General features: G+C 35.5%; 1 protein-coding gene across 23 annotated transcripts in view; it reads right to left on the bottom strand.

Annotated features, from left to right (window-relative positions):
• The window catches only part of TCF12 (transcription factor 12), a 328,520-nt gene that overhangs the window by 35,422 nt on the left and 266,195 nt on the right, over positions 1-26,903 (bottom strand). For 21 of the 23 annotated variants that reach the window (XM_044980195.1, XM_044980193.1, XM_044980202.1 and 18 more), the window contains 3 exons: positions 3,498-3,603; positions 2,231-2,370; positions 1,781-1,925 (listed from right to left, as the gene is read on the bottom strand). In XM_044980195.1, coding sequence (XP_044836130.1) covers positions 1,781-1,925; positions 2,231-2,370; positions 3,498-3,603 — 391 coding nt within the window. Of the gene's footprint in view, positions 1-1,780; positions 1,926-2,230; positions 2,371-3,497; positions 3,604-14,010; positions 14,165-26,903 lie in introns of those variants that run through there. The other 2 variants (XM_044980215.1, XM_044980216.1) reach the window with 1 other exon arrangement.

The raw sequence follows: 26,903 nt of genomic DNA, 5'->3' as shown, positions 1-26,903 counted from the left end.
AGGCTTCAAAAGCTCAGCCAATTAGAATCACAGGTAAGGAATTTTTTCTTTCAAAATATGAATTTTAACCTGAATATGTCCCTTTAAGAATACAGATAAATTCTTTGCACATCAAATTCTGCCAGGAAATATTGCACTTTCATATAAAGCTGTGCAAAATGTTCACCATGGAATCCAAATCATGGATCGATCATCTGATTTTATATTTTATAATAAACTTCAAATCTTGCACTGGATTCAAGGAAACCTTTATGAACTGGACTCATTTAAGGATCCAGGTCTATGATATGTCCCCAAATCAGGGCAAATATAACCAACCGAACTAAGTTTCACTTACACCAAGACTGAAAGTAAAGCTATGTGTGAATCCATACCAAATTGAAAAAGCACTCATGCAATCTTGAGAATGGAAACCACTGAGTTTCCATGGCTGTATTAATAAGTGATTTTATGAGATACATCATTATTCACAAGTATCTATGAAAAGAGAAAAAATGAGTCCACATTTGTACTTTCTGGATATGCGGTGAAGGGATTAAAGAGAGTTAATAACCTGCCACTGACCTTTTTACTTTGGGACTGGCCAGTGATCTGAGGTCAAACTTGAGGGGAGGGGGCACATAATACACCATGAAAAAATTTGTAGCAGATCCACTCCAAAGACAAAATACCTCGAGCCACCACAACACTCCATTAATACTGCGATGGCATCTATATCACAAAACAGGAGCCTTCTACATGCTGTTTATGCACTGATTTCACAAAGCCTGGGGGACCACTGGCCATTTATTAAATGGGTGCAATTCCCTAGTAGGGGCACAATTTAAGTGTGTCTGAAATCAGTTCAGTTTAAGGCTATTACAAACCAATTTAAGCTAAACCGTTTTAATACAATCACACTGGTTTGAGGATCCACACTGGGGGGATGGCGTGGTTGCACTGATTTAACTAAATTTGTTTAAAAAATATCCCCTCTTTAGTTAACTGGGCATAAATTTGTGTGCAGACCAGGCCTACCTCTTAGGGTATGTCTACACTACCCGCCAGATTGGCGGGTAGTGATCGATCTATTGGGGATCGATGCATCACATCTCATCTAGACGCAATAGATCGATCCCCAAACGCGCTCCCTGTCGACTCCAGAACTCCACCAGGGTAAGAGGCGGAAGCGGAGTCAATGGGGGAGCGGTGGCCGTCGATCCCGTGCCGTGAGGACGTGAAGTAAGTCAATCTAAGTCCATCTAAGATACATCGACTTCAGCTACACTATTCTCATAGCTGAAGTTGCATATCTTAGATCAGCAAAGAATCCTGTGGCACCTTATAGACTAACAGACGTTTTGCAGCATGAGCTTTCGTGGGTGAATACCCACTTCGTCGGATGCAAGTAGTGGAAATTTCCAGGGGCAGGTATATATATGCAAGCAAGAAGCAAGCTAGAGATAACGATCTTGCTTGCTAGCTTGCTTCTTGCTTGCATATATATACCTGCCCCTGGAAATTTCCTCTACTTGCGTCCGACGAAGTGGGTATTCACCCACGAAAGCTCATGCTGCAAAACGTCTGTTAGTCTATAAGGTGCCACAGGATTCTTTGCTGCTTTTACAGATCCAGACTAACACGGCTACCCCTCTGATACTTGATATCTTAGATCGATCCCCGCCCCCCCCCAGTATAGACCAGGCTTTAGTATCTTACAGAACTAAAAAACAAAAGAAAAGGAACCTTTATTGGCTAAATAACTTCAAAGAATTCTTATTTAATCCTAAGAGAATCTTACCCAGTATATTATCTGATCCATTGATGGGTGGAGTATGTGAGGCAGCGACATAAGGTGAACTACTGGCACTGCTGCGATGGAAGCTAGACATTGGAGGAAGACTGGCATTTATATCTGTAGGCGAGACTGAATGTGGGGGATAGCTCTAGAAGAAAGCAAAACAAATAAGAGCCAATTAACCAGAATCTTTAAATACATTTATATATCTTGTTAAGATACCATTATCTAAGAAAGGGACTAGCTGTCCATCAGCCAAACAACCCATTCCATTACCAAAAATAATTTTAAAATTATACACAAACAAGATGCAACAAAATCAATATGCCACAATTATGAATTCTGACAATCTAATTTTGAATTGACACTACTAGAAGATCAGACGGGAAATGAAACAGATCAGTCTCCAGAAATATATTTACATACGCAATTGCATTAGCCTATATAACTTACCAAGCGGTCATGTGTGTGTAGACTGCCATAACTGCTGGACTGTGACATGTGAGAAGAGGAGCTTCCCAGCATTCCACCATAACCAGGCTGGCTCATCCCATTGGATGAATTCCAAAGATCAGAAGAGTTGTGGGTCCCATCTATGTTTTTTTAACAAAAGAAAAGAAAGAGCTCTCTCTAATACAAGAAGTGTACTGAGTTCTCCTTTCCTTTACATTATTTAAAAAATACATAATTCACCAACTCAATTAGCCTAATATCAGTACTGAAATAGGGAATAGCTAATACGGTGTCTCCCATTCTCCTGCCACCACACTGTGTTGCTATATTTAAAAAAATGAGGCTTTATAGCTGAAATACAATCCAACCACAGCTGAGAAAATACCAAGTACTCTGCTAATTACAAAGACCTTCAGTAAGGCCAGATTTATATCTAGAGGGATGATAAAAATTCCAGACTGCAAAAAAACTTGATGCTTGGCTAAGTAATGCTAACCATAAATATACAGTGGAAAAGATTTCTCAATCCATAATAGGCAATTTATATTTGCTAAAACATTCTAATACTATAAAATAAAAAAGGTTCCATAATAGCAGACTTAAATAACTAATAATTACTACATTATATAAGCCTCAAACCAAAGTGTGTCAGCACTGTTTTCCCTCAGCAATAAAGATTGCAATGACATTGTACACTTCAGTACTCAAAGATGATGTTTACAATATATTTCAAAACCTCATCTAACCAAAATAAAAGCTAGTTATGTGACATCAAGTTGAGGAAACGTGGTCTCAATCTCATGAATTCTGGTCCCTGTTTGTGTGCAATTCAAAGTCATCTGTATTTTTGGCACAGTGGAGACATAAGCATTCACTGAGAACCCAGATTGATAACAGATATTGTACAGCCAAAATCCAGAATGACCAAGAAGCCCTCACCTCATTTTCTGCTATCATTCTGGTGCGTTGTTCTGAAGCTCCTACAAATCAAAGAATGGGGAATTCTGTCCATCTGGCCTGCTGGATAATCCCCTTAAATTACAGTCAGCAATTAATGTCACAAAGAAACCTTTAAATCAAAGGATAGCTCCCTTCAGCTAACAGATTGTAGAAGTATACAAAATTCAACGCTACGACTGAGCACAATACATTCTCTGGAAATGTATTTATTATATTATTTGATGCAACTCTGGGTTAGCCTCACATTTCCACCTAAAGGACAAATTACAAACATTACTGTATTTAGAGTTACCGGTACTTTACTTACCTTGCATAAAGAAAGTGCTAGCAAACATACTGCTTGGTGGTTTAGGAGATGGGTAACTTGGAGATTCTCTATTGAAATCATCAGAACTTGGGGATGGTGCGTATACCTAAAAATTGGAAAGCAACAAAAAGCATGGATGTAATATTTGGCTGTCACACATAAGAAACAGCATGCTAGTACAGAGACCTAAATTAAAGGGAATAGTGCAGCAAGTCCCAATATTTAATTCATTTGTTGACATTATTTTGTTTTTAGCAAGTTGCTAAAGTACTACTGTGATCTTAACACCACACTTTCTGGTGTGCCAATTCAACCAGGTGGCCTGATAAAAGCCTAAGTGCTGATTCTGCTTACAAAGCACATATCTCACACAGAAACAAAATAGTGGTCCCAAAATAAGCTTTGATTTTAAAATAACTCTATTCTTGTTTAAATATTTAACAAGTTGGAATCCCAACAACTCAGGTAAAACATTCATGTCCAGTGAAACTGTTGGGAGTTTAGTGTCACTGCACTGCATAATTCAATCAGAAACCTGTCTGCTTTTTTAGAGTTACCGGTGGTAGTGGGTGGGGGAAGGGGAGAAGTAATGCAAGTCTATATCATGCTGAGTGATCTAAAAACTTCAACATCAAATAACCTTTTAAGTCTGGCACAGCTTTTAAAAATCTTGTTTTGATTTGGCAGTAGAGTAACAATTTCTTCTGGTAAGCCCTTGCTTCAGATAAGCTCAGTATGAACATTGCACTGGTAAATAACCAACTTTCTCATCAAATTGAAAACTATACAGGGGACCAAATAAACGTAATGATCAAATGATTCTAATTACAGCAACTATGGTATGTATAAACAAAATCAATATAGATAATTCATCAATGACTCATAGTATAATGCAAGTTGTGCCATGGCAGGCAATATCTTTATAATGATAATTTTTCTAATGATTCCAATATGAACAATTTATATTGTTATTATTAATAGTAGTAGTATTGTAGTATCTAGGAGGCTCCAGTCATGGACCAGGAACCGAGACATAGTGCAAAAACAAAATAAAAAATGTCCTCTTAAAATTATTTTTAGTTTATGAAAAACTGTAGTGCAGATACATTAATGTAGTAAATGGCTACTGAGTACACAAAAATGTAACTTGAGCTAAAATATTTTTGCCACATAATATGTTAAAATAAAAAAGGTTATTTTTTAAAAATTACTCAATTTTCTTCTCCCCTTTTCCCCAAAATAAACTAATTTATTTATAGGTTTCAAATGTATTATTTTTAAAAGTCTAAACTTAATAAGTGCATAAGAGATATGCCAAAATTGTAAGGTGCATATTTGTGCATATTTTTGTGTGCGCATGCATACACCTAGGCACACATACATACACAGTTAGGTCACTCCCCTACCACTGTAACAGGCTGGGTACCACTCAAGAGAAGAAAGACAGAGACTAAAAAGGGTCTATGACTACCACCAACATCTAGGAAACCTCTATTCTAGTATGCAAGGGTGAATGTTCTAATATGGGAATTTGAGAAGTTAAGTGGGTCACATCTTGTATTTATTTGCATACAAAAACCCAGAATGCTTTTCCAGCCTGTTGTTGTCAGATCAAATGGGTCAGTAAGTGTTTGGATAGAGTAGTTGTACGCAATGTGACTGATTTGCCATTCCTTTGCACAAGTTTGACACCGATGTAACTCCAATGAAATCAGCTAAGCTATACCAGTGTATAAAACACTGGTAAGGAAGTACTGAAGCCACCCTAGGCATCTTCTTTATCAAGAACTGGGTCTTGAAGCATGGAAGATAGGGAGGAAAAGTGGAAACATTTCACAACTTTTAGCATCTCTCTGTTTTTTGCATTTACATTTTGCAAACAAACTCAAGGGGACATTTTTGTTTGTATGTTTTTGTTATTTTGGCAACAAAGTTAGTGTTTCCAAGAGCTTTTGTTCAAATTGGTGGCTACTTTTTTCTGGTTACTTCCAAATGTTGAATTCCTGGAAATAAAGAACATTTTACAATGGAAAGTGCTAACCAAATCTGAGCTACAGCATGACAACATGTTATAAACTGTGTTAAGAGTATGTATGTATTTATGGTACATAATAAATATATATATGTATATATACACACACACTTCACACAGTCAAACAAAAGTGATAAGACTGTCAAATTTTAAATGCTCATAAACATAAGGCTACAAACATATTAGGCAAAACTAGGTGTAATTTACAAGTTGTCTGTTGTGCAAAATAATGCAGCATATGCTATAGCTGATGGATAATCTATCACTGTCACAGGACAGCAGAGGAAACAAAGCTCAATGACATGCAGCACTGACATAGAGATGTGCACTGATTAATGTGAAAAAATCCACCATGACATATTATACATATTTTCAACTTTGCCAAAGTAATGCTATCAACAAGAGTTGTAATGTAGGCTACAGACTGAAATTTCAATCACTTCTAATAATTTTGACATTTTATAAAACTGTCTAAACAAGCAAGCACCACAGAAGGGAAATTAAGCTGAAAAAGTTCAGCTCCAACAAATGCATCATTTATGGTTACACATGTACAGGACATTAGCATAATAAAAATGTTCTGAAATATTCTAATGTCAAAGAGGCCCTTTCAAATAGCTACATGAAAGTTCTAGCACAGGCACATAAGTTTATATAGTTTCTATTTGTTTTTGGTATCCTAACTATAGCTTGCAAAAACATAGCTGCAATGTTATGAAGCTGCACTTGTGCCAGTCTAGATTTTTCAGATCAAAGGGCTCTGGCGGCAAAACACAACTGATGTGGTCTCAAAGACTTCATTAACTCCAGATGTGGGGAAATAGTCAGCCAATTCCACAAAAAGAGCAAGTCTCTTTTAGTTACAATCAGACCTACCCGCAAATTAAAACCAGGCGTCTTATGTCATCTGATCACCTGCAGATGAATGCCAGTGTTTTTTTTCTGGTTAATGATCTAATCATAAGTTTTACTCTGTGTTATTATGAACAGAATTTAAAAGCAAAGGAAAAAAAAAGATTATTGAGATTAGACTACATCTACAAGAAGCAAAATGCAAACTTTTAATTATAAGTTGACAATAAAGGAAACATGTTTAAATACCCTTTCAAGTTCGGAAAAGATGCATTAGATCATGTAGCTCAAACCTTTTAAACATATTTAATGCTTAGGGCCCTTATCCAGCCTATGTGGCTCTTGGCCCTTAACAGCTCTGCAAGCCTCTCATCACACAGTGATGGAATTTGTTCCCTAGTTAGAAGGTTTTCTCTTTTGCAGCAGCTGTGTAATGAGGTTTTAAGTATGACCTGGCTGCCCAATATTGTCTCTTTGGGCTATCAAGTGATGGGAATGACACCTGGGAAGAACCAAAATAGTTCTTCCCCGGCTGACATTCTCAGGGAGCCAGGGAATAGTGCTAAAAGACCATCCAGCCCAAAAAATCTGCTTGGCAGACAACTCGGTCAAGCAGGTAGAAGAAAATCCATCCTGCTAAAGGTTTCCCCAAATTCCCCTAAGCACATTGGAGGCAGGAGCAGAAGGGAACTTCAAAGAAAGCACCCATATTAAACTAATGAGGGGTGGGAGAGCTCTTCCAAAACACCCACTCCAGAGTCAATATTTAAATGGTCCATATAGTAGAGGTCTTGTCTCTCTCGACGCTATATGCAGACTTTACACTTCAATCCTAGGGTTGTAATAATTCCTGCAGGCTGTGTGGCCTGAGCAGGAAGGAAGCGGGACAAGGGAGTTGCAGAGCACAGGTCAAGAGCTCCTCTTCCCTCTCCTTCCCCCACCCTGAGCCGTTCCACATTTCTCCAGTATGAATGGTTGAGTGATTCTGGATTTTTTTTTTTTGTTTAAGCTCTCTTCAGTTTGTCGATGTCTTCCCTCAATAGGCTGTACTACTGTAGAGCCAGCCTGCTTGGCCTTTCAGAGCTGGGGCAGCTCAGAACAGCATGGACTGTTCCTACTGAGTCAGGTTTAAGCAGCATATCTGCTTTCAAATGTGCGGTTATTTTTAACATATTAAATTGATACTATTATAAAAATCATTTAAAAAGTGTAATAAATCTACAAAGTATCAGGAGATTATATGCCATGTCCTTCGATTTACTAATTTAAAAATTTCCAAACATAAAGGCATTACTTTATCTTAAAAGGTTTGAGTTACTGATTTTGCTTTGTTAATAAAATTAGATCTTCACTCTATAAACATCAATTAAAGCACCAAAAACACCTCATTTGCATGCTTTTCAACTAATTTCCTTCCTATTAACGGGTTTGGTATTTTTATATGCTCTTGATCCATACTACATGTAGATGTAAACAGATGAAACATGCCAGTGAAGCAAAATATCAAAACCTTTTTTAAACATGCCTCCACTAAATCAGGACCAAATCTCCCAACATGCATGCTGTATGTGAAATTATAAATTATATTATTCATTTAAACCTTGCTATTCAGAAAGTTTCAGAGGTTACAAAAACTAACATTTATCAAGCTGTTACATACAAACTTCTTTTCTAGGGCAGTAAAAATTGATACCCACATCTCTACCTTATGAACTCCACTAACTGGCCTTTCCAAATTTCATCAGCACCAGTCATGTATTATATAAGTATGCACTGATGAATGATCCGGGGACGTGGCAGACTTTCACAATATATTATTTGTATGTACTGTAGTAAAGGCTTCTGCTGCTGAAAAGGTATTGTGATAAATGGAAACATTTTAGTGCTCAGCTCCTTCAGAAACATAGTGAACATAAAAACTGAGGGAATGAAGAATGGCAATTATAGTTATTCCATCCTGTATTTATAAGAAGATACAAGTACTCACACTGGCAACAAAATATATTAGGTATTGTCAAATTTTAATGAACACACAAAAACAATAATTAAGCACAACGAAAGCTAGGAAAGCAAGGGTCAAGTTAACTCTGTACTAAATACTATTTTCTGCCAAGGTCTTCAGACACCAGGTATGACGTCTCAAACTGATCTGAGAATCCCTCAATACTTAAGCACAATGGAAAAAAAAGGAGAAAAGAATGCCAGTCTAAACTATTAACCTGACCATAATTTTTAATGATCGCATAAATCTATAGAAAAATACTACAACTGTAGGAAGATATGGCTCCTTCAGTGCCTTAAAGTCCATCTTGTAAATAAATGTTTATACAGTTTTTAAGCTCATGTCATAAATGCCTATTTGAGGAGTTCTGAAAATGTGGAATTATTGATACCATAATGGTGCATTACGCAAACCCGTCTTACTTCCTGGGTTAACATGAGGTGTTAAGAAATGCAGTATCATGTCAAGGATGTAGTCAAATTTAAGCACTAAACTAACTTCCTAAAAATCCTGATTGAATATCTGAGGTGGAGGGGGGAGAGGGAAATGAAAGAGTGGGAACGGAAGTAAATACACAACATATTTGAACATTCCTTTTGCGAAAATTTTCTAAACAAGTTGCCTTCTCCTCCACTTCCTAAAAAAAGATCAGACCACATTTTTGACTAATGATATGTACAATTTAGTCTATAAAAATTCCAGTGTTTTAATTAAAGGAATTCAAAGGAAGAATGAAACTGATCATTTTAATCAACCCATTTCCAGTACTTGTTTGTCAAATTTCAGAACACTTTTATGGCTATGATATAAATTCCTACATAATATTAATACTGACCACATTAAACTAGAGGAGTACTGATATATTTTCTTTTGCTTTTAAGTTCACTTCTCTTATCTCACTGGTAATCTCAGTTTCTACAACTCATAGGCATAGACTAATGTGTTTCTACAAGCTGTCTTCAACACCAGTGTGTTTATCAAAGCAAATACACTGAACAAATGAGTGTATGTCACTGTTTGGTGCCCACAATTTTGAGAAATATAGATCCATTCAATATAGCACCTGATCCCCTCCCTAGCTGCTTTCATTTGCCCATAGAAATGGACATAACCTTCACACTGAAGCATCAATAAAGCATGTTGTAGACAACACACCCTCCTAGCAGGGGACTGCTCCTCAATAGATTGGCAGTTCTGCCCATTGGAATTGAGCAGATAAAACTCTCCTGGGCTATCACATTGCGACCCATAATACCTCTTTGGAGGGGAAAAAAAAATAAAGTTGACCAATGCTACAAGCTCACTTTATTCAAGGCCCAAAGCAGTCTACCCCCTAGAGATTTCCTGCATGATCCTATGTTTGTCCTGACTTACAAATGTTAGCTTTGACCTTGTCTGAGCTGCTATGGGCAGCATATGGTATAGGGTAGATTTAATTGTACTTTTCTCTCTGTGTGCTAACTGGTCCAATACTAATAAAACCTGAATCAAAATCCCTCTGGAAAGCAGAAAACATTTACATTATTAACACTTGGTTGGTGTAAATTTTGCAAACTGAATGTGTCTACATTTATGTAAAAACAGACTTTACAGGTTTATTCCTTTTAGAAGGTACCAAGGGAAATAAAATTGGATTGATGTATTTCATCTGAGGTAATCTGCAAAATTTTAAACACTTATAGTGATATGTGCTATCTTGATATTTTAATTCAATGTGCTATGAAATAACACTAACAAGCAAACCCTCTCCACACACACCCCCAACCATCTATTTCTAGATAGTATTTTATACACCTCTCAGAAAAATGGAGAAAATAACTTTACTCAGGAACTAGTTCATCTCACTCAGGAATTAGTTATAATTTTCCACTGAAAAAGTGGAAAACATGAATGATCTTCAGGAACATACATTATAATTTATGTTTGTTCTTTCCTTCTCTGTTTATCACCATTGTAACAACTTGCAATGGCAGAAGCTGAAACTCCTTCATAACAAATCCCTCTCTATGAAATTTTGCCCTACGCTAAGGAAAACATAAGAGTAACTACTTACATACTTAGTAACTAAACATAACCACAAGGGACTGAGGTACCAAATTTATTCATACTGTGAACAGTACCTGGAGTATAACATGCTACTAAATTATGTCATTATATTGAATAGTGGCATTAAAAGCTGCACAAAATACACTTGAAAATTAAGCAAAATGTAGCAAAAATGTTTCTCCAAGTGATCTGATATTGTTTGATAAGCAGTAATATTGGCATATTATTCTCTATTCTGTCAAGTTTTTAACCAGTTCTCACTCACTGCTTATTTGACTACATAAGATAGTAAAAAAAAAATCATATAAATAATATCCTACATGTTTTTAATTTTCAGGCGGCATTGCTGAAAAAGCTGAGAATATTTATTTGTTTTATCTCAATGGAAACACAAACAAAAACTGTATTTTTAGACCTCTATTGGTTCCCTTTTCTACTTTACAGGACATGAACAAAGAAGCACCAACAAAATAGGTTTCCCTTAAAAAAAAAAAAAAAAAAAAAAAAAAAAGGAAAAAAAGGGTCGAAAGCAACTACCTGTAGCCATTAAAAAAGCCTGTCAGTACATGCCATTAAGTTGGCCTCAAACATCTGATTTTTTCCTTCCAAAGGATATGAAGTTAGCACCTAGCAGAAATGAAAGGAGATATGGAACTTGATAGACAAAATGGCTTAATATTTAATCGCGCTTTTTCACAATTTGAAAGAACACTCTTTCTGACTTAATTCAACCTTCCTTCCTCCCAGCCCCCAATGTATAGTTGGATGTTCTTCCCCGACACTAAGAAAATAATTTCTGGATATCAACAGGTGAAGAAAAAAGAAAAAAACATGCAGTTTTCTAGTTTAGTATAAATAGCTAATGCAGAAGAATAAGCTCATCTACTTAGTTTTTAATTTAGGGGACACACTACTCAAAATAGTTCTTGTTTCATATTATATAATCCACATATTAGTAGTGTTTTATTGCTTAGTAGAGGATTTATCCTAAAATTCTAATTTTCCCTACATACTTCTCTTCTGTAATATATGTTAAATTACCAAATTAATCCCTTCAGACAGCATGAAAAAATCACATTTAATTTGTAAACTTTTACTCTACTTCCACGTAAATGCATCTGAAACCTCTTATGATCACCCACTCCGTATTACCTAGCAGTATATGGAAGCATCTTTTTCAGTTTAATCTTATTTTGCCTATGTATTATTTACTTTGCTAACTTTTTTCCCACTTTAAAGTTAAAAATATCTTTCAAAAATATAATTCACAGATGAAAGTTTAATACTGGTTTCTGGATGCCATTTTCCACTTGCATTTTTGCATACAAATCAGCATTTCATACAGTTTAGTAGATAGCAGGCAATATGTTGATATCTAAAGTCAAAATCACCATTCAAATAAAATCTCAAAACATGAGCCAGATGCCATTATCTGCTAAGTGATCAAATGATACAAATTAAAGTAGTAGCACTTCAATATGAACTGTGGTCTTGCAGTCTTCTTGAAATGTGGAGATGTTCACACACAATCCTGAATATCAAATTAAAATATCTCTCTCTTCATTTGAAGGTTAAAAGCATTAATGGAAAGCAAAAGATGAAGGGAAAAAAAATCTCAAACCAACACACACATACGCACTCTGCTTACATATATTTGAATGAAATAGTAATTACATTCTTTATTCTAATTTATAGAATTATTTGAGGAAATAAAATACCGAAAGCTGGTAATAAGTTTAAAAAAAAATCACAACCAAAATTTAAGGCAACATAATATAGGATTGTCATTTGATTTGTCATCTATTTACTAACTCTTCAAGATCATAAAGGTCACCTCTGACCTATAACAGGCACATGCTATCAATTTTCAGGCCATGCTCCCCTACAGCACCAGCACTTCCATCTACTATAAGCCTGGAAATGCTTAATAAGATCAAAGCTTTTTTTCCTGCTACAGAACAAAGAGAAATGTTGTAATAAGGCGATCTGTGTTCAAGAAAGAATAAAAATCAGAACTCCGTTCAAATCACACTCCTCTTGCTTCAGGGGTATTGTATAGTTAATTTTACTTAAGTCTAATATATATCTTCACATAAAACTTCAAAAAGACTGTTAACTTAGGAGCAGACATGAAAGAAAAATCATTTCACATTTGAAAGACAGCTGGCATTGATACGAAAGGAAATGAAACAGAGATGCAGTTTCACTTATTTCCCCACTCTCTCCCCAATATATTTTCTCTCATTCAAGAAGCTCATACACCTAGTTTTTAATGAGTTTAAAGATCATTCGTTTGATCATCATTAATCAGAAAACCTTAGCAAAAAGTTTACTACTAAATAAAGACAAAACTCATGTAAGCTTATGGGACAAGAAAAACAAATGAAACTGATCTATGTTACCGATCTATATATATTCCTTTTAAGACCAGGGACAAGCCAAAATCATATACAAGTAATATGAATATAAAATGCTTAAATAAAACGATTGTGCATACACTGTATAAAAGACCCCAGATTTGTGTTTTGTATTCTGCCATATAATGATATTTTAAAAATTTAAATATCAATTATGAAATAAAAACATATCATTTAATACATAGCAAATTAAAATAGAGGAATTCAAAGATTCAGTTTTAATTTTTTCAAAAGCTGGTGAATGTCCATTTTTACTTTGTAATCTGCAATAGTTCCAATAACATTTTTTCATTTTACTTAAAATGATTCTGGAAAAAATCAAATCTTGAACAAGAGCTTAATGCTTGCTTACAACTTGAGATGTACTACTTGATTCAAATGCCACCATCTCAGCAGTATGGCACAAAATGACCAGAATCCAAAACTATGAAGCCAGTCACTAAAACAGAAGTCTTGCAAGTATAAGCAAAAATGTAATGTTTTGTAATCTTTTGGAAGAAAATGGATTAAAACCCCTCTAGTGCACTATTAGGTACAACGTCTACTGAAAATGTTTTAGTGTAAATAGTGATTAAAGTTTGTGAATCAGACTAACTTTCCTGTATATGGTCAAAATACTAGTTTGATTGGAAGCAGATGGTATAACAGTAAAGTTAGTCTCTGAACCTCAAACTCCAAACAGGAAACGCAAGCCTTAATGGCTGACTGCTTCTCTAATCATTCCCAGAGATTCATACTTGTTATTTTTATAAATAACCACAAAGGCTTTCATCTTTTCTCCCTGTTGTACAAAGCAGCCAATAAACCTAAATGTCGTTTTTTTGTTTTTTAACTATCAGAATCCCCCCCACCACCACCACAAACACCATTTGCAAACACATTGCAAACATGGAGATCACAGATGGTCTTTTAAAAAGAAAATACATTAGAAATGTTATGTAGTTCAATGTTAGGCTAATGTTTAAAAAATTACAAACTATGAACTTAACTGTATCTTATCATAGAATGCCAGCCTTACAAGTCTTCTAAAATATGCAAGTGAATTACACCAGCAATCTAAATGTACTTTGTTAGACTAATCTAAAAACACACGGGTTTCAGTAAGTGCCTATTCAGCTATGTCAGCCACTTTGAAACTATATGAACAAAGGAAAGCACCCTTACCGTTTTCCCATTGTAGTAATACATCAAAGAATTGCTGCCCATTCCAGGTACAGGGTATGCACAATACATACTGATTCTAAAAATGACACAGTCTGCAGTTAAAGTGCACTGCTTCTCTCCAAGACATCCATCCACCCGATCAAACAGAGTAATTCTTCAGTACTATGTGTACACACATGGATCTACTCAAAAGGAACTTATGCAAAACAGGACTGAACCATTTCATATGGGGAATAGGGGGTGTGAGAGAGAGACATACACTGTAATCTCTATAAAATTCTATCAACCCCCCGTTTTTAGTCATAATTCCAACCAGCAAAACTCTTGCAAAAACAGTTTATTTACAACAGTTAAGATACAGAGGTTTGTAGCTACCAGTACACTGAGAAATTATTAGCTTTGTCCATACAAATAAAATACTACAAAGGAATAACAAATGGAAAAATCCTAGTTAATCTTCTATTTTTTGTTTTAATTCAATTAGAGCACTTGTGGCAGTAGAGTCAGAGCTTGATGCACCTTCAGTGACACTACCATCTGGCTCTGTCTAAAGTTGCTTCCAACTTTGACAAACACACCACAGAGCAATCATGAACTGGAAACACTGAATCATATGTAACAAGAAGGACTAGACAGTTAAGCCTTCTACATAATCACTTCCTGGGCCAAAAAGTATTATGTCCCAATTAATTAAGTATCTCTACTAGGCCACGGGTTGTTTCTAACTGGGGAAAAAGTATATCCTCTTAAACAAGTACTGTATAGCTGCCAAACGAAAGAAAAATACAGTATGTTATGTTTAGTTAAATATATTTCATATGTTTAAAACAGACAACTAAATAAAGGTAAATATTTTAATATTACAAAATCCAAATTTCATATTTAAATTACATAGCATGAAAAATGTATGAGTAAGTTTGGCCAAATTTTAAACATTTTAGACTATAAAAAGCATTTTTGTGAAAAAAACATTTTTCCCCCTCTCATACATGTACACACACACACACGAGAATTGGCAGAAACATACAATTTTAGTGTTAATCTGACAAAAATGTATTGCACATATACTACATAGAATCCCTCAATATACACACACATTTATAGTCTATTCTTCCCTAAACTGCATCCTCTTGGTGAAGAATATGACATTCCCTCAGTTTGCTTGATAAATTAAACATATAATATGAAAGCCAATACGCAAGGAATGAAGTTACCACTGTTGGGGGCGGGGGATTAATACTAAAAGCAAATCTCCTTTAGTATGTTACTCAGTACATCAGGAAACTACTAATCCATATGTTTGTACATAAATATGTTAATTGTATTCATCTATAGAATATAGTCTGTTAAAGAATGTGCAGGGTCCAGTGAGCCTCTTTTTTTAAAAAAAAAAAAAAGTCAAAGGGCAGAAAAAAATTACAGCAGAAAATCTCTTTCCCACTCTCTTTGACTATGTCAAATGCCAAATCTGTGAGTTTGCCCTGCCTTCCCTTCTGTCCAGAAAAAGGACATACAGTAGACTAAGAAAAGAAGGGGTAACGTTCAATTCAGCCATGTGTAGGGAAAGAAAGCAAGCTGCAGAAATTAGGATACCTTTGACAAGCACCTTTGATGATGGGGAAGTCATCTAACCACAGAATGAAATTTAGCAAAGAAAACAGCCCAATAAGCTGAAATACTATGATCATGTGAGACTTCCATTAGGTTTTTGTACAGTATCCATCACCTTAGTAAATAAGCACTGCAATATCTGTAAGTATACAGAATATATGCAGATTAGACACAAAAGTTTAGTCAGTGACATGCACCAGCAAAACGATATATAAGCATGACAGTTAAACTACTGTGATTATTCCAGTTTTGAATTAGGTTATCCTGAAATGTAAATGAATCAAAAAGCATGTACATTTTTACTGCTTAGCTTTATATGTTGATCAGATTGTTGCTTTTAATACATACATACACGGGGGGGGGGGAGGGGTGTAGAAAAGTATGCAGCGTTTTAAAAGCTAATGAACCAAATTTCAACCAAACTCTTCACCCATATAAAAGACTAAGCAGCAGCTGCAAAAAAGAACATCACTGTACATCAGACTATTAAAATGCCAAGCCTGCAGAGTGACTTGCAACTTCCTCCTTCCCCCAGGGATCACAAAGCCCCATTTCAGTCCCCAGAGAACGCTGTAAGAAGCTTTGATTTACAATTAACAATGCCATTCCTTAAACCTCCTCACTATGTTTAGGCTTCTATAGACGTGATATGCTAAAAGATCTTTAGATCTCTTAGACATACTGCTTCCCTAAGTATATAGTACTCCAGGATTAAAATGAATTATTTAGAACAATGTATCTTTTTATATTCAGGAAACACACAAAAAAACCTATACAACAAAAGTCCAATTTTATTTTGGAAAAAAGAGGCAGAATAAAAGCACTCTCTCTTTTAATCAAATAGTTCCAGCACATAAGAAACTTTTATAGTGGTCAAAAATGTTTTAGCAGTGGTTAGATTCAGTTCTCCAAAACAAGGATGGACATTAATGTGCATCTTGTAAAATCAACTACTGGGTGTGTGCATGCAATAATTTGATTATTGTTGAAACACTGCAGGGAATAAAAACTCAGTATTTTACTATGTGGCATATGTGTTTCATCTTTCTTGCAGCTCATCTTCTAAACTTGCACACAAAACCAGTAGAAGTTAAAAGTGTGAAGGCAATATTAATTGGTATTGTTTGCTAATTTGAGTAACATCTGTTTAAACAAGTAAATTGCTGAGGCTCATCAACACACAGGTAAGCTAGTGTCAAAAACAGCACAAAAGAGGAGGTCTCATTCAAAATGCTGCCTCTGGGCAAAGATAGAATAAGGACAAATACTCCCAACAATAACGCTCTGACTAAAAGGATTTACTTCTGACAAACCAAAGAAGTAACAATTTCATCATGCTGTGTGAGGAATTAGCTATTTTACTGGAGCAGCACAGGTACACCTATATGCACTGCACAGAAAATTATCACCGTGTTGTATGCTTATAGCACCAACATACTATTTCCCCAATACATTAGAATCATCATAGAATATCAGGGTTGGAAGGGACCTCAAAGCAGGACCAATCCCCAGCCAGATTTTTGCCCCAGATCCCTAAATGGCCCCCTCAAAGATTGAACTCACAACCCTGGATTTAGCAGGCCAATGCTCAAACCACATTGTCACTCAGTGCATCATATTTTGGGATCAAATTATTCTGTTATGAGTTTTCTTTAATCTCACAGTTTACATTGCCTAAAGATGATGACAAACTGACATATCTCATAATTGCAGCAAACACCACTGGATATACCTATAGAAAGTTCAAACTGTAACTACTCCAACATGGTTCCAACAACCAAAAAAAGTTCTCTTTGTGTATGTCGGTGTTTTATTTTTTATTTCACATTTATTCTGAGCTGCACTGATTTCCCCCCCGCTTTAAGAAAAGCATGTTACGGTGAAATGGATCATATATGGATCAATGATATCATAGTGAATACAGTTATTTATTCTATTTTTCCTTGGTGACAAATCAAGGGTTAATCTTATGACTCAGTTTGACAGAACTAGTCAGCTGGAGACAGGGCCAATTTTTTAAACTTGATTTCAGACAGACATGCCGTCAGCAGAGGAGCACTGAATGGACATGCATTTTTGTAGCCTGAACGGTTTCCATTCACGACTCTGCACTGTGTCAAAAACAATAACCTGTGTGTTTCTGTAAGTATATAAAGAGATTATGATCTCTGACGCAGAGTGAAATGCTAACCTAATAATAAACTAAACTACCTGTTTAAGAATGTTCTCAAAAGATTAATTCATTTTCAGTCTGATTTTAATGAGATACTTGCTCTTTAAAGTCCAGCTGTTTTGTCAAACATAGAATTTAGTCTATTTTTTATCTTTGTCCAATTCAAAGACACAATGAAAACACACACAGCAAGAATGAATCACCCACCTTTTAAACGAGTTTAAAACTACCACTAAGTTGACATCATATAGATAATTGGAAATTACTCTTTATAATATACCAGAGATAGGCAGAGGATCTCATCTCCACACCAGAGAGCATATCCTCTATTCAAAACTGTCCATAAATATGACCAAACATCATATCAATGTTTAAAATAAAATGTTGCGTTATATTGCTTGTTTTATTATTACAGTTATTATAAGAACTAAAAACTTTTACATTGAATTGTGTATTCTTTTCCCTTCCAATAAAAGTTATTTGCCCACCATCAAAAACAAATACCAGATAAAATATTATGAACTTCCTGATGGAGAGTCCGTTTTTCCCAAGGACTTAAACATCAGCTTACAAAGGAAAACCTCAAATAGGATACCAATAGCTCATTTTTTCTTACTTTTTTGTTACTAGTTGAAAAATGCTCTTCAATATTCGTACACAAAATCTTTGTGCCAAGGATTCAGAAACCACCTCTAAGATTCTCAATGAAAATGTATTTATTTCTAAACAAAACGTTTATGATGATTAACTAGATCAAGCCTGGCGAGATGAATACCTATAAATTATATTGTCAGCAAACAATTAAAACAGATTCAGACTTTAAACTGTCTGAGAATTGCATGTAGCTACTTCTAGAGGAGAAAAATAGAAAATAGGCATTGTCTAGAAGACAGACCTCTACTCATGTAAACATTTAAATATCTAGCAAATTAAAAAATCCTGAAAGCATGCCATCATGTTATTATGCAAGAGGAAATTATCCATTTATCATGTACTATATAGTAAAAATATGCAGCAATTTGCAACTCCATAATAGTGCTTTTTAAAAAAAAGAAACAGCCAAGAATAAAAACCATTATAATAAAAACAAAATCGAAACAAAATTCATAACATTAAGTTAATTGGGTCCAGTTAATTTACACTAGTGTACTTTCAAATCTATGTCAAAGTTAAGTAGTAAAAGTTTTACTGTTTTCCAGTTCAAATGGTTGGTTTTCAACTTTAATATCTGTATTTCTGCAAAGAAAAAAATACCTGATACTAAATAAAAAATAAGATTACATATTAAACCAGTATACAGCATTCCAGAAAATAATCCTTATACTATATATACATTGATATCAGATTTCCAAACCAATTCCATGATGGCTACATGTGAAAACAGGAAACAATAATATTTTAAAAATAAGAAATTATATAGTCAGAAAAACTGAGTTACAATCGATGGGAATGGTTTTCCTTCTCAAGTACTATACATTTTCAGCATGCGAGTTATTTTATATATTTAAATAGAAATAGAATAATGCACCTAATGAGAAGCATCTTTAAGAGCTAATGAACAACAGCAACTTCTATCAATTCCTCATATTCAGGTATTGTACAAATATTCCTTATTAGTGATATTTAACATAAATTCATAATAAAGTATCAAAGCAAGGAAGATATTCAATATGCATCATTATTCCTAGCTTCGGAAAGCTTCAGAACTGTACTGAAGATTTTAGATATTTTGTAAAAACAAAAACAAAAAACCTAAGCAGTTTAATAGATGGCTTTGAAATGTCCTCAGGTATATCTCCCTAAGAGAAGCGCTTAGTTGCACACAATTTCATTTATGACAAAATGTATGTATACATTTGTTTGTTATCCTTGACAAATGAGTAAGGGATGTTACCAAACAACAGTACTTCCTATTGGGCCAATCACAACTCTACAACATGATAAATAAATGCAGGCACATTATAAAAATCAGATGTGAATTAAATAAGAGATTTAAAAAACCTTCCAAAGTAAATGATTCCACGCTTCTGTTATTGAAAGATGTAAAAGATTAAGTTAAGTTACACATCTCTTCATCATGAACTTAGTATGGCCAAGCAAATGTATTTGAGAAATTAAAGGGAGATAAGGGGTCCCTCTGCTGGTCCAACTCCAGTATCAGTTTGCTTTATTTTTTGCTCAAGTGCAATATGTTTAGCATTTCTCATGTACTCCCCAAAATGATATATAGTAACATAGCTTCTGATGCAGTTTTAAAATTTTCCAGTAGGTGGTTCTATAATCAAAACCCTGCTCCATACGAAAAACAGTATTTTAATCTATTTAATAAATTAGCATCAGAGAAGCTTTAGGAAACTTTATGTCAAAGTGTAGGTAGCGAGTTGTATAGAAACATAAGCTCAGAGGCACATTTCCCTTTTTTTTTTTTTGGTTCGCTGCCTGACAAAATTCTTCAGCAAACGAAGCTGTCTGGATGATCTGTCAAAAGCAAATGACAATCCTTTTGTCATCTATAGTTAGGGATCTAGTTAGTACTCCCTTAAGGAAATTTTTTTTTAATAGGCTACCCAAGCTATCACAGAAAATGTCATGAAGTCTTGTGATTACATCTCCAGGATTGTACAACCTGTTTTCTTTATAGCCTTGAAGTGCCAAGCTCAACATCACAAGAAACTCAATGGCACTAAAATGTTAGGCAATTTTAATTCAATTTTAAATTTACACTCAGAGACTGGAACCAACATCTACATCTTTGTGTCAGGATGACAAGTGAATCAGTAGTCTAGAAAACTTACGTCTGAAGTTTATTCAGGGGGTTAGACAGTTTTTATTTCAGTGCAATTCTTTCCAACAGCAATAATTTTTTACTGGCTATTTCTGATAATTACAAGGTTAGATCACAGCCAAAGCAGCCTGTCTAGCATTTGTATTGATCAAGCAACCAATCAATTCAACAGCATGACACAGGTAAAAGTCTTATAGATATTACCACCTATTACTCTTCTAACAGACTGCACAGATTTTCAAACAGCCTTCCCACCAAAATCACAGTGAACATCATCAAGTGACAAACTATAAGAAATAATCTTTTACTTATAAAAGCTTTCCCTCCCCCCATTTGTCATTGTAACGAAGAGCATCATCAATAACGGGGATGAACTGGCACGTAGTCAGATGGAAAGCGGTAGTTTCAGCAATAACATATAACCTCTTTGTAAAGTTACAAAAGCTGCAGTCTACTCATGTTGGGTTTTATTAACATTTTAAAGGTACATATAAATTTAAGACCTTTCTATTCAGATTTCAATTATAATTTAATAGCACTTAAATACATGCATCTGGGATGCTGTGAAAACTTAAACAGATTAGCTAATGTCAACAGAAGGCCCAGAAAGTCCTGAAGACAGCTAAGGAGACCTTCTGGCAGATATAACATAGGAGGGAATTCTACAGACATGATCCCTGATCAAAGCAGGCTCTGCTTTGGTCCAATGCAGTCAGAGAATCAGGACAGACAGCCTGGATAATTCATCTGATTTCAACTGTCTTGGAAGGACATTGTTGAGAGATGATCACTTAAGAGCCCTCGGCCTAGATCAGTGAGAGCTTTACAGATTGTCAGCAAGACCTTGCAACAACCCAGTTTGCTACTTAATGACAGCTGGACACCTTGATTATGGGAGTAGAGGAAGCAGAGAAGTAGACAGGAAGCCCCATGTGACTGACTACTGCTGCTTCCAGATCAATTTCAAGGGACGCTCAAGTAGAAGTGAATTACAATAATCTAGCCTGGAGATGGTGAAATCATAAAAGGCCTAATGAGGTCCATGACGACACAGAAAAAAGGGAGGGATGGAGATGGAAACAGTCACTGCTTAAGAAGAGTAGGTCTCAACAGTAAAATTTCTTTGGTATGTTACAGAATTTTGGGGCCTGGACACTTTTACTATTTATTTGCTACTTTACCGAAATAAAAAAAAAAAAAGAGCAAGCTCCTACTCTGAGGAGCTCACGCTTTGATTCAGCCATAACATGTATTTTGATCCAGAAAGTCACCTTAATCCCATTCCTAATAAGCATGGTCCTGTGTCCTCCAAGTGCTTTATTGTACTATAGCTAGGAACACAATCACAGCAATAACTTCATGTAAAAATACCGTCACGGTAGGGTTAGTCAAAGGGATACTCTCAGTTTGCCAGGGAATTTTGCATCAGACCTGACCACATCACCTATTGACCTCAGAACAACCTCAACATAAGAACGGACATACTAGGTCAGACCAAAAATCCATCTAGCCCAATATCCTGTCTTCTTACAGTGGCCAATGCCAGGTGCCCCAAAGGGAATGAACAGAACAGGTAATCATCAAGTGATCCAACAAAGGATAGGGACACAACCCCTGCCCATACTGGTTAATAGCCACTGATGGACCTATCCTTCATGAATTTATCTAGTTCTTTTTTGAACCCTGTTATAGTCTTGGCCTTCACGACATCCTGTGGCAGGGAGTTCCATAGGTTGACTGTGTGTTGTGTGAAAAAATACTTCCTTTTGTTTGTTTTAAACCTGCTGCCTATTAATTTCATTTGGTGACCCATTGTTCTTGCGTTATGAGGAGTACAACATAACATTTCCTTATTTACTTTCTTCACACCAGTCAGGATTTTACAGAGGTATCTCATATCCCTCTTTAGTCGTCTCTTTTACAAGCTGAAAAGTCCCAGTTTTATTAATCTCTCCTCCTATGGAAGCCATTCCATACCTATCATTTTTGTTGCCCTTTTCTGAACCTTTTCAAGTTCCAATATATCTTTTTTGAGATGGGGCGACCATATCTGCATGCAGTATTCAAGATGTGGGCATACCTCAGAGTTTCCTGGCATCAAGGATAATTCTTCAAAAAGCCAGGGCACTCCTATACTCCCCATCTGCTAGAAGGCTATTACATTCACTCGCCATCTCAAATCAGGTAAAAACAAGTTGCCTTCATGGGGAAGATGCCCAATGAGCTGTTACCTTCCTTCAGGCCAGCTTCCTGTCTCTTGTCTTTATGGAGCACCACCCCAGCTTTATACCTACGGGATTGGGGAGGTGAAAAGCCATTCTTTTGAGGCATCTGTGAGGCATCTTTTCCATTTCTCTTCTATGCATCCAACCCAACACTCAAAGTCAATGTACAGACTCACGACTACCATAGGTGTTTGACTGGACATTTGACTGGACTGCTTACTTCTGTGTCTCTTTCCCACTCCACCCACATCAAACAAATGTAGGTCATTTTCCTTCTTCTTGCTATGTCACTGCTCCAATATAGCTGTTTTTAATGGAGGAATTCTTACAATAAATGATAAATTGGCACATGTAAGTGGCATATATCCTATAGCTGGTGACATGTCAAGACTCCCATAATCAGTGTATGAATTCTTTTATCCTGAACATGATTCTAAACTGCAGTGGACTTGAATTTAGAAACAGGGCTTTGCTATTAGAATATATTCATTGATAATTTCATGTTAAGTGGAATTTTAAACTTTATATAAGAATTTTAAAGTACTGTCTAAAGACTTAGGTAATATGTTGACCAAAGTACATAAGATTAGTAAAATATGCAAAATAGACAGTAAATGCATTAAACTTGGGGGGGGGGTTAAACTTAAATAATTAGTACACAGATAAAATCAAGACTCCTCTTGATAAACAGAAAACTATCTTAGCAAAAAGACAGAGGACTTGATTACCCTCTTGCATACACAGAAGAGTTGTAGATCTCAAGAAATTAGATGACTGCATATGTGTTTGTGCAGTAGCTGATTTTCTAAGATATGCATCAATGTAAGCTGTGTACTGTAGGTCACAATCTTAGTTGGGATGAAGATGATGAAGTGGCAAAAGAAGGATCTAAAGGTATTTCCAGCATTAATCTGATTTTTCACATTTAATACAGTTCTATTATTAATTTAAATTAAATGCTGATTATGGTAGTAATTAGAGCTGAATAAATGTTTCATACTGAATATTTACCATCTTTCTCTGCTAATGGAATGTCCACAATTAGCTTGCACTTTCCTCAGGTATTCAAATGCACTTTATTTATTTTTTAATTATTTCCTCTACAGACTGACCAGTTCACTGCAAGAATTCAGTAGATGCTCTTCAAGATCTGAGCTGCACTGATTAGTTACAATTGGTCTCAAGTCACATGGCACTAGTTCTGTTCCCCGAGTCTGACTGGATGAAGGTAACACTACAATCAGAAGGAAGACTGGGACAAAGGGCTGGTGTTTTTGAATCTCTATGAGAAAGGTAGTAGCCGATAAGCAGAAACTATAGAATAGTGTAAACGTATGTCTTTCGAGGTGACACAGGCCTTGTGCGAGACAACACTCTCGAAAAGTAGGCTACTGTAAAGATTTCCTGGATAGGTTTAGAGGTTTTTTTTTCTTGCCCTCTTTGCACAATATGCATGGATAAACCTAGATTTAAAGCACGTACACAAACACTCTGTGTGCTTTGGGAACCCTTGTCTCCCTGCTGTGTCAAACTGAGTCCCATCCATATAAAATATACTATTTCCAGTGTTGTTCTGGAGCATGAAATCTTAAAGTTCACTTTCTGCAAACATTCTTGCAAATAAAAGTCACACGCTTTAATGTCTGCAGAAAGCGAACACAAAAGGGATGCAAGCAAAGCTAGATTCCTTCTGATACAAATTTAATTTGTCACTCACCAAAATGTTGGAGGTGTTCATCCAGATCTAGCAATTTTCTAGCTAGCTTGGTTTCACTACTATGACACAATCAAGAACAAGTGGAAAAATTCATCTAAAAACAAATAGTTTTGGAAAACATCTGACATGGGATGTCCACCACAAAGCAAAAGTCAAGAGAAAAAGTATTTTTACAAACCATAGGAAGATTATTTATTTAAAAATCCTTATCCTTCTAAAAGAGCAAGATTAGTTTTCCAATTAAATGAAGATTACCTAGAAAGTTAAAGTACTAAGAAGAAGCATTTATGTTTACATTAAATTCATTATAAATATTAAAAGAATCTATTTTTTAGAAACTCAATTAGAAATGTCTTCCTATGGCTTGTAAAATATTTTAAGTAATAATTAACGCCTCTTTCCCCTCCTTTGTTATTTTCCATCTAATGATGATTTTCATTTACTGAGTGGAACATCTGCAGCACAGAGATTAAATATGCTGATTCACTTTTTACCTTCGCCAAAATACAATCTGACTTGTTAGCACAGCATATTCCAAATAATTATGCGGGTGTCTCTTTTCCTTAATTCCTACCTCAGAATTTCAAGAAAACACAAAATTCTGTAACAGTCAGTAAAATTTAATTTTGTTCAATCTTCCACCAAAGACAATGCATCTTACATTAAAAAAATCAGAGTTTTGTTTGAATTTGGCATCATCTTGCTTAGAGGTTACAATCAGAACCTTAGCCATTAAAATACATAGAAACAATGACTTTACAAAATATATCACCAGCATACTGATGACTCACAGTATCTGCTTTCTTTCTCCATCACTGAGATTTGTTCAGTGTTTAATAAAATCAGTCTTTTGCTATCCTGTTTCTTCATTTAGAAGACGAAAAATTAAATAAGAAACATTAAAAACATACTGCTTCTTAACATTAGTGTTGGGTAAGAGAAATGAGATGAATCTTTCATTCACTAATATGATCTCTTTACCTGGCCAGTGCAACTAAATATTAATATGTAATTTAACTTTTATGACTCTCCTAGAATTATAGTAATAAATTAAACGAAAATTGCACTGTTACATGTTTTAGCTACTCTGTCATTTTTAATATATTTTTGTTAATCTAGAAGAAATCATCTGTTAACTGGAAAGGCACCCCTGCATAACACACAACTGTTAAAATGTAAATTGCCAAACTATTTTTAGCTGCTGCCGGAAAAAAAAATATTCCTGGCCTGGGGAATAATGATTTGAGGCATTGTGTTCATTTTGTTTATCAAGCAGCTATTCAGCCTCTAGTGGGGCCCAAGTGCTTATGCAAGCAAAAGCTTTTAAGAGTGCCTGCAGCTGCAATCCTGGCTTCCAGGTAGGCTGCAGGTTCAGAGCACAGCTGCCCCAGGCTGTCTAAACTATCTCAGTTCCATCTGGAAGTATTGTTAAAATGGGATTTCTGATTCAGGTTTTTATATATTACAGTGAAAGTGGAGGAAAAGGGGGTGACTAGAAGACACCATCTATGGCTTCAGATTTAATACAAAAATAAAAACATAAAATAAAAAGATCAGACCCTTTTTGCTCCTACTGTATTACTGTTGCCTGTGCAGTGTATTCTATTCAGCCTATATGGCTTTGAGTTATGACTCATCCAACTGCACCTGCACCCGTGTGTTAAGTACTGCCAAATAAAAGCCCGACATCCATTTACACAACAAAGAGATGTACCCCGCAAGGCAGTAGAGCTTCTCTCCCCTCCCCCCTTGTTTATTGTGAACAGGGGGAAAAATCCTTCCTTCACTTCACTGGGGATTTTTCACTTCATGTGGATTTTTAAATACAGATTCATTTATAAACAATTTTCTTCCTTTAAAGAATAAAGTATATTTAATACCACAAAACACCCCTATAGCATTAGATTATCACAGCCATTAATGATTTTTCAACCAAAACCCTTCCATCCTTTTTCATCAAAGCCCTTTATTCTCAAAGGATAAATTTTCTAGCAAAGAGGGATCAACAAACTAGTTGCTTGAAAGCCTTCCTGATGGTAGGCTGAAGTTAGGAAAAGCTTAATGAAGGCTTTAAAATCCACCAGGGCTTCACAATGAACATCTGACTTGGTGATTTATGCATATTAATAACCTCAGTCCTACTGAGGCAAGCTGAGCCATACATGTCCTCCGAATCTTAATGTCTTCAGCTCCATTGGGATTATTACAAATGTAAATTTCTAAGATTCTCAGCTATTAATCTCTGTCTGTCCTCCTGTTCAGCAACATAATGACTAATTAAACATCAAAAGACCTGTACAGGAGATCTTCTTTGACAGCTCCTGGCCCAGCTCTCTTCCCAAGAGGGGAATTCAAATGACAGGGACAAGTGGGTAAGTGCAT

This window comes from Mauremys mutica, chromosome 11 (genome assembly GCF_020497125.1).
Source record: "Mauremys mutica isolate MM-2020 ecotype Southern chromosome 11, ASM2049712v1, whole genome shotgun sequence".
Classification (NCBI taxonomy): Eukaryota; Metazoa; Chordata; order Testudines; family Geoemydidae; genus Mauremys; species Mauremys mutica.
Note: the sequence above shows the minus strand (reverse complement) of the source record. Positions and strands in the feature narration are given on the sequence as shown.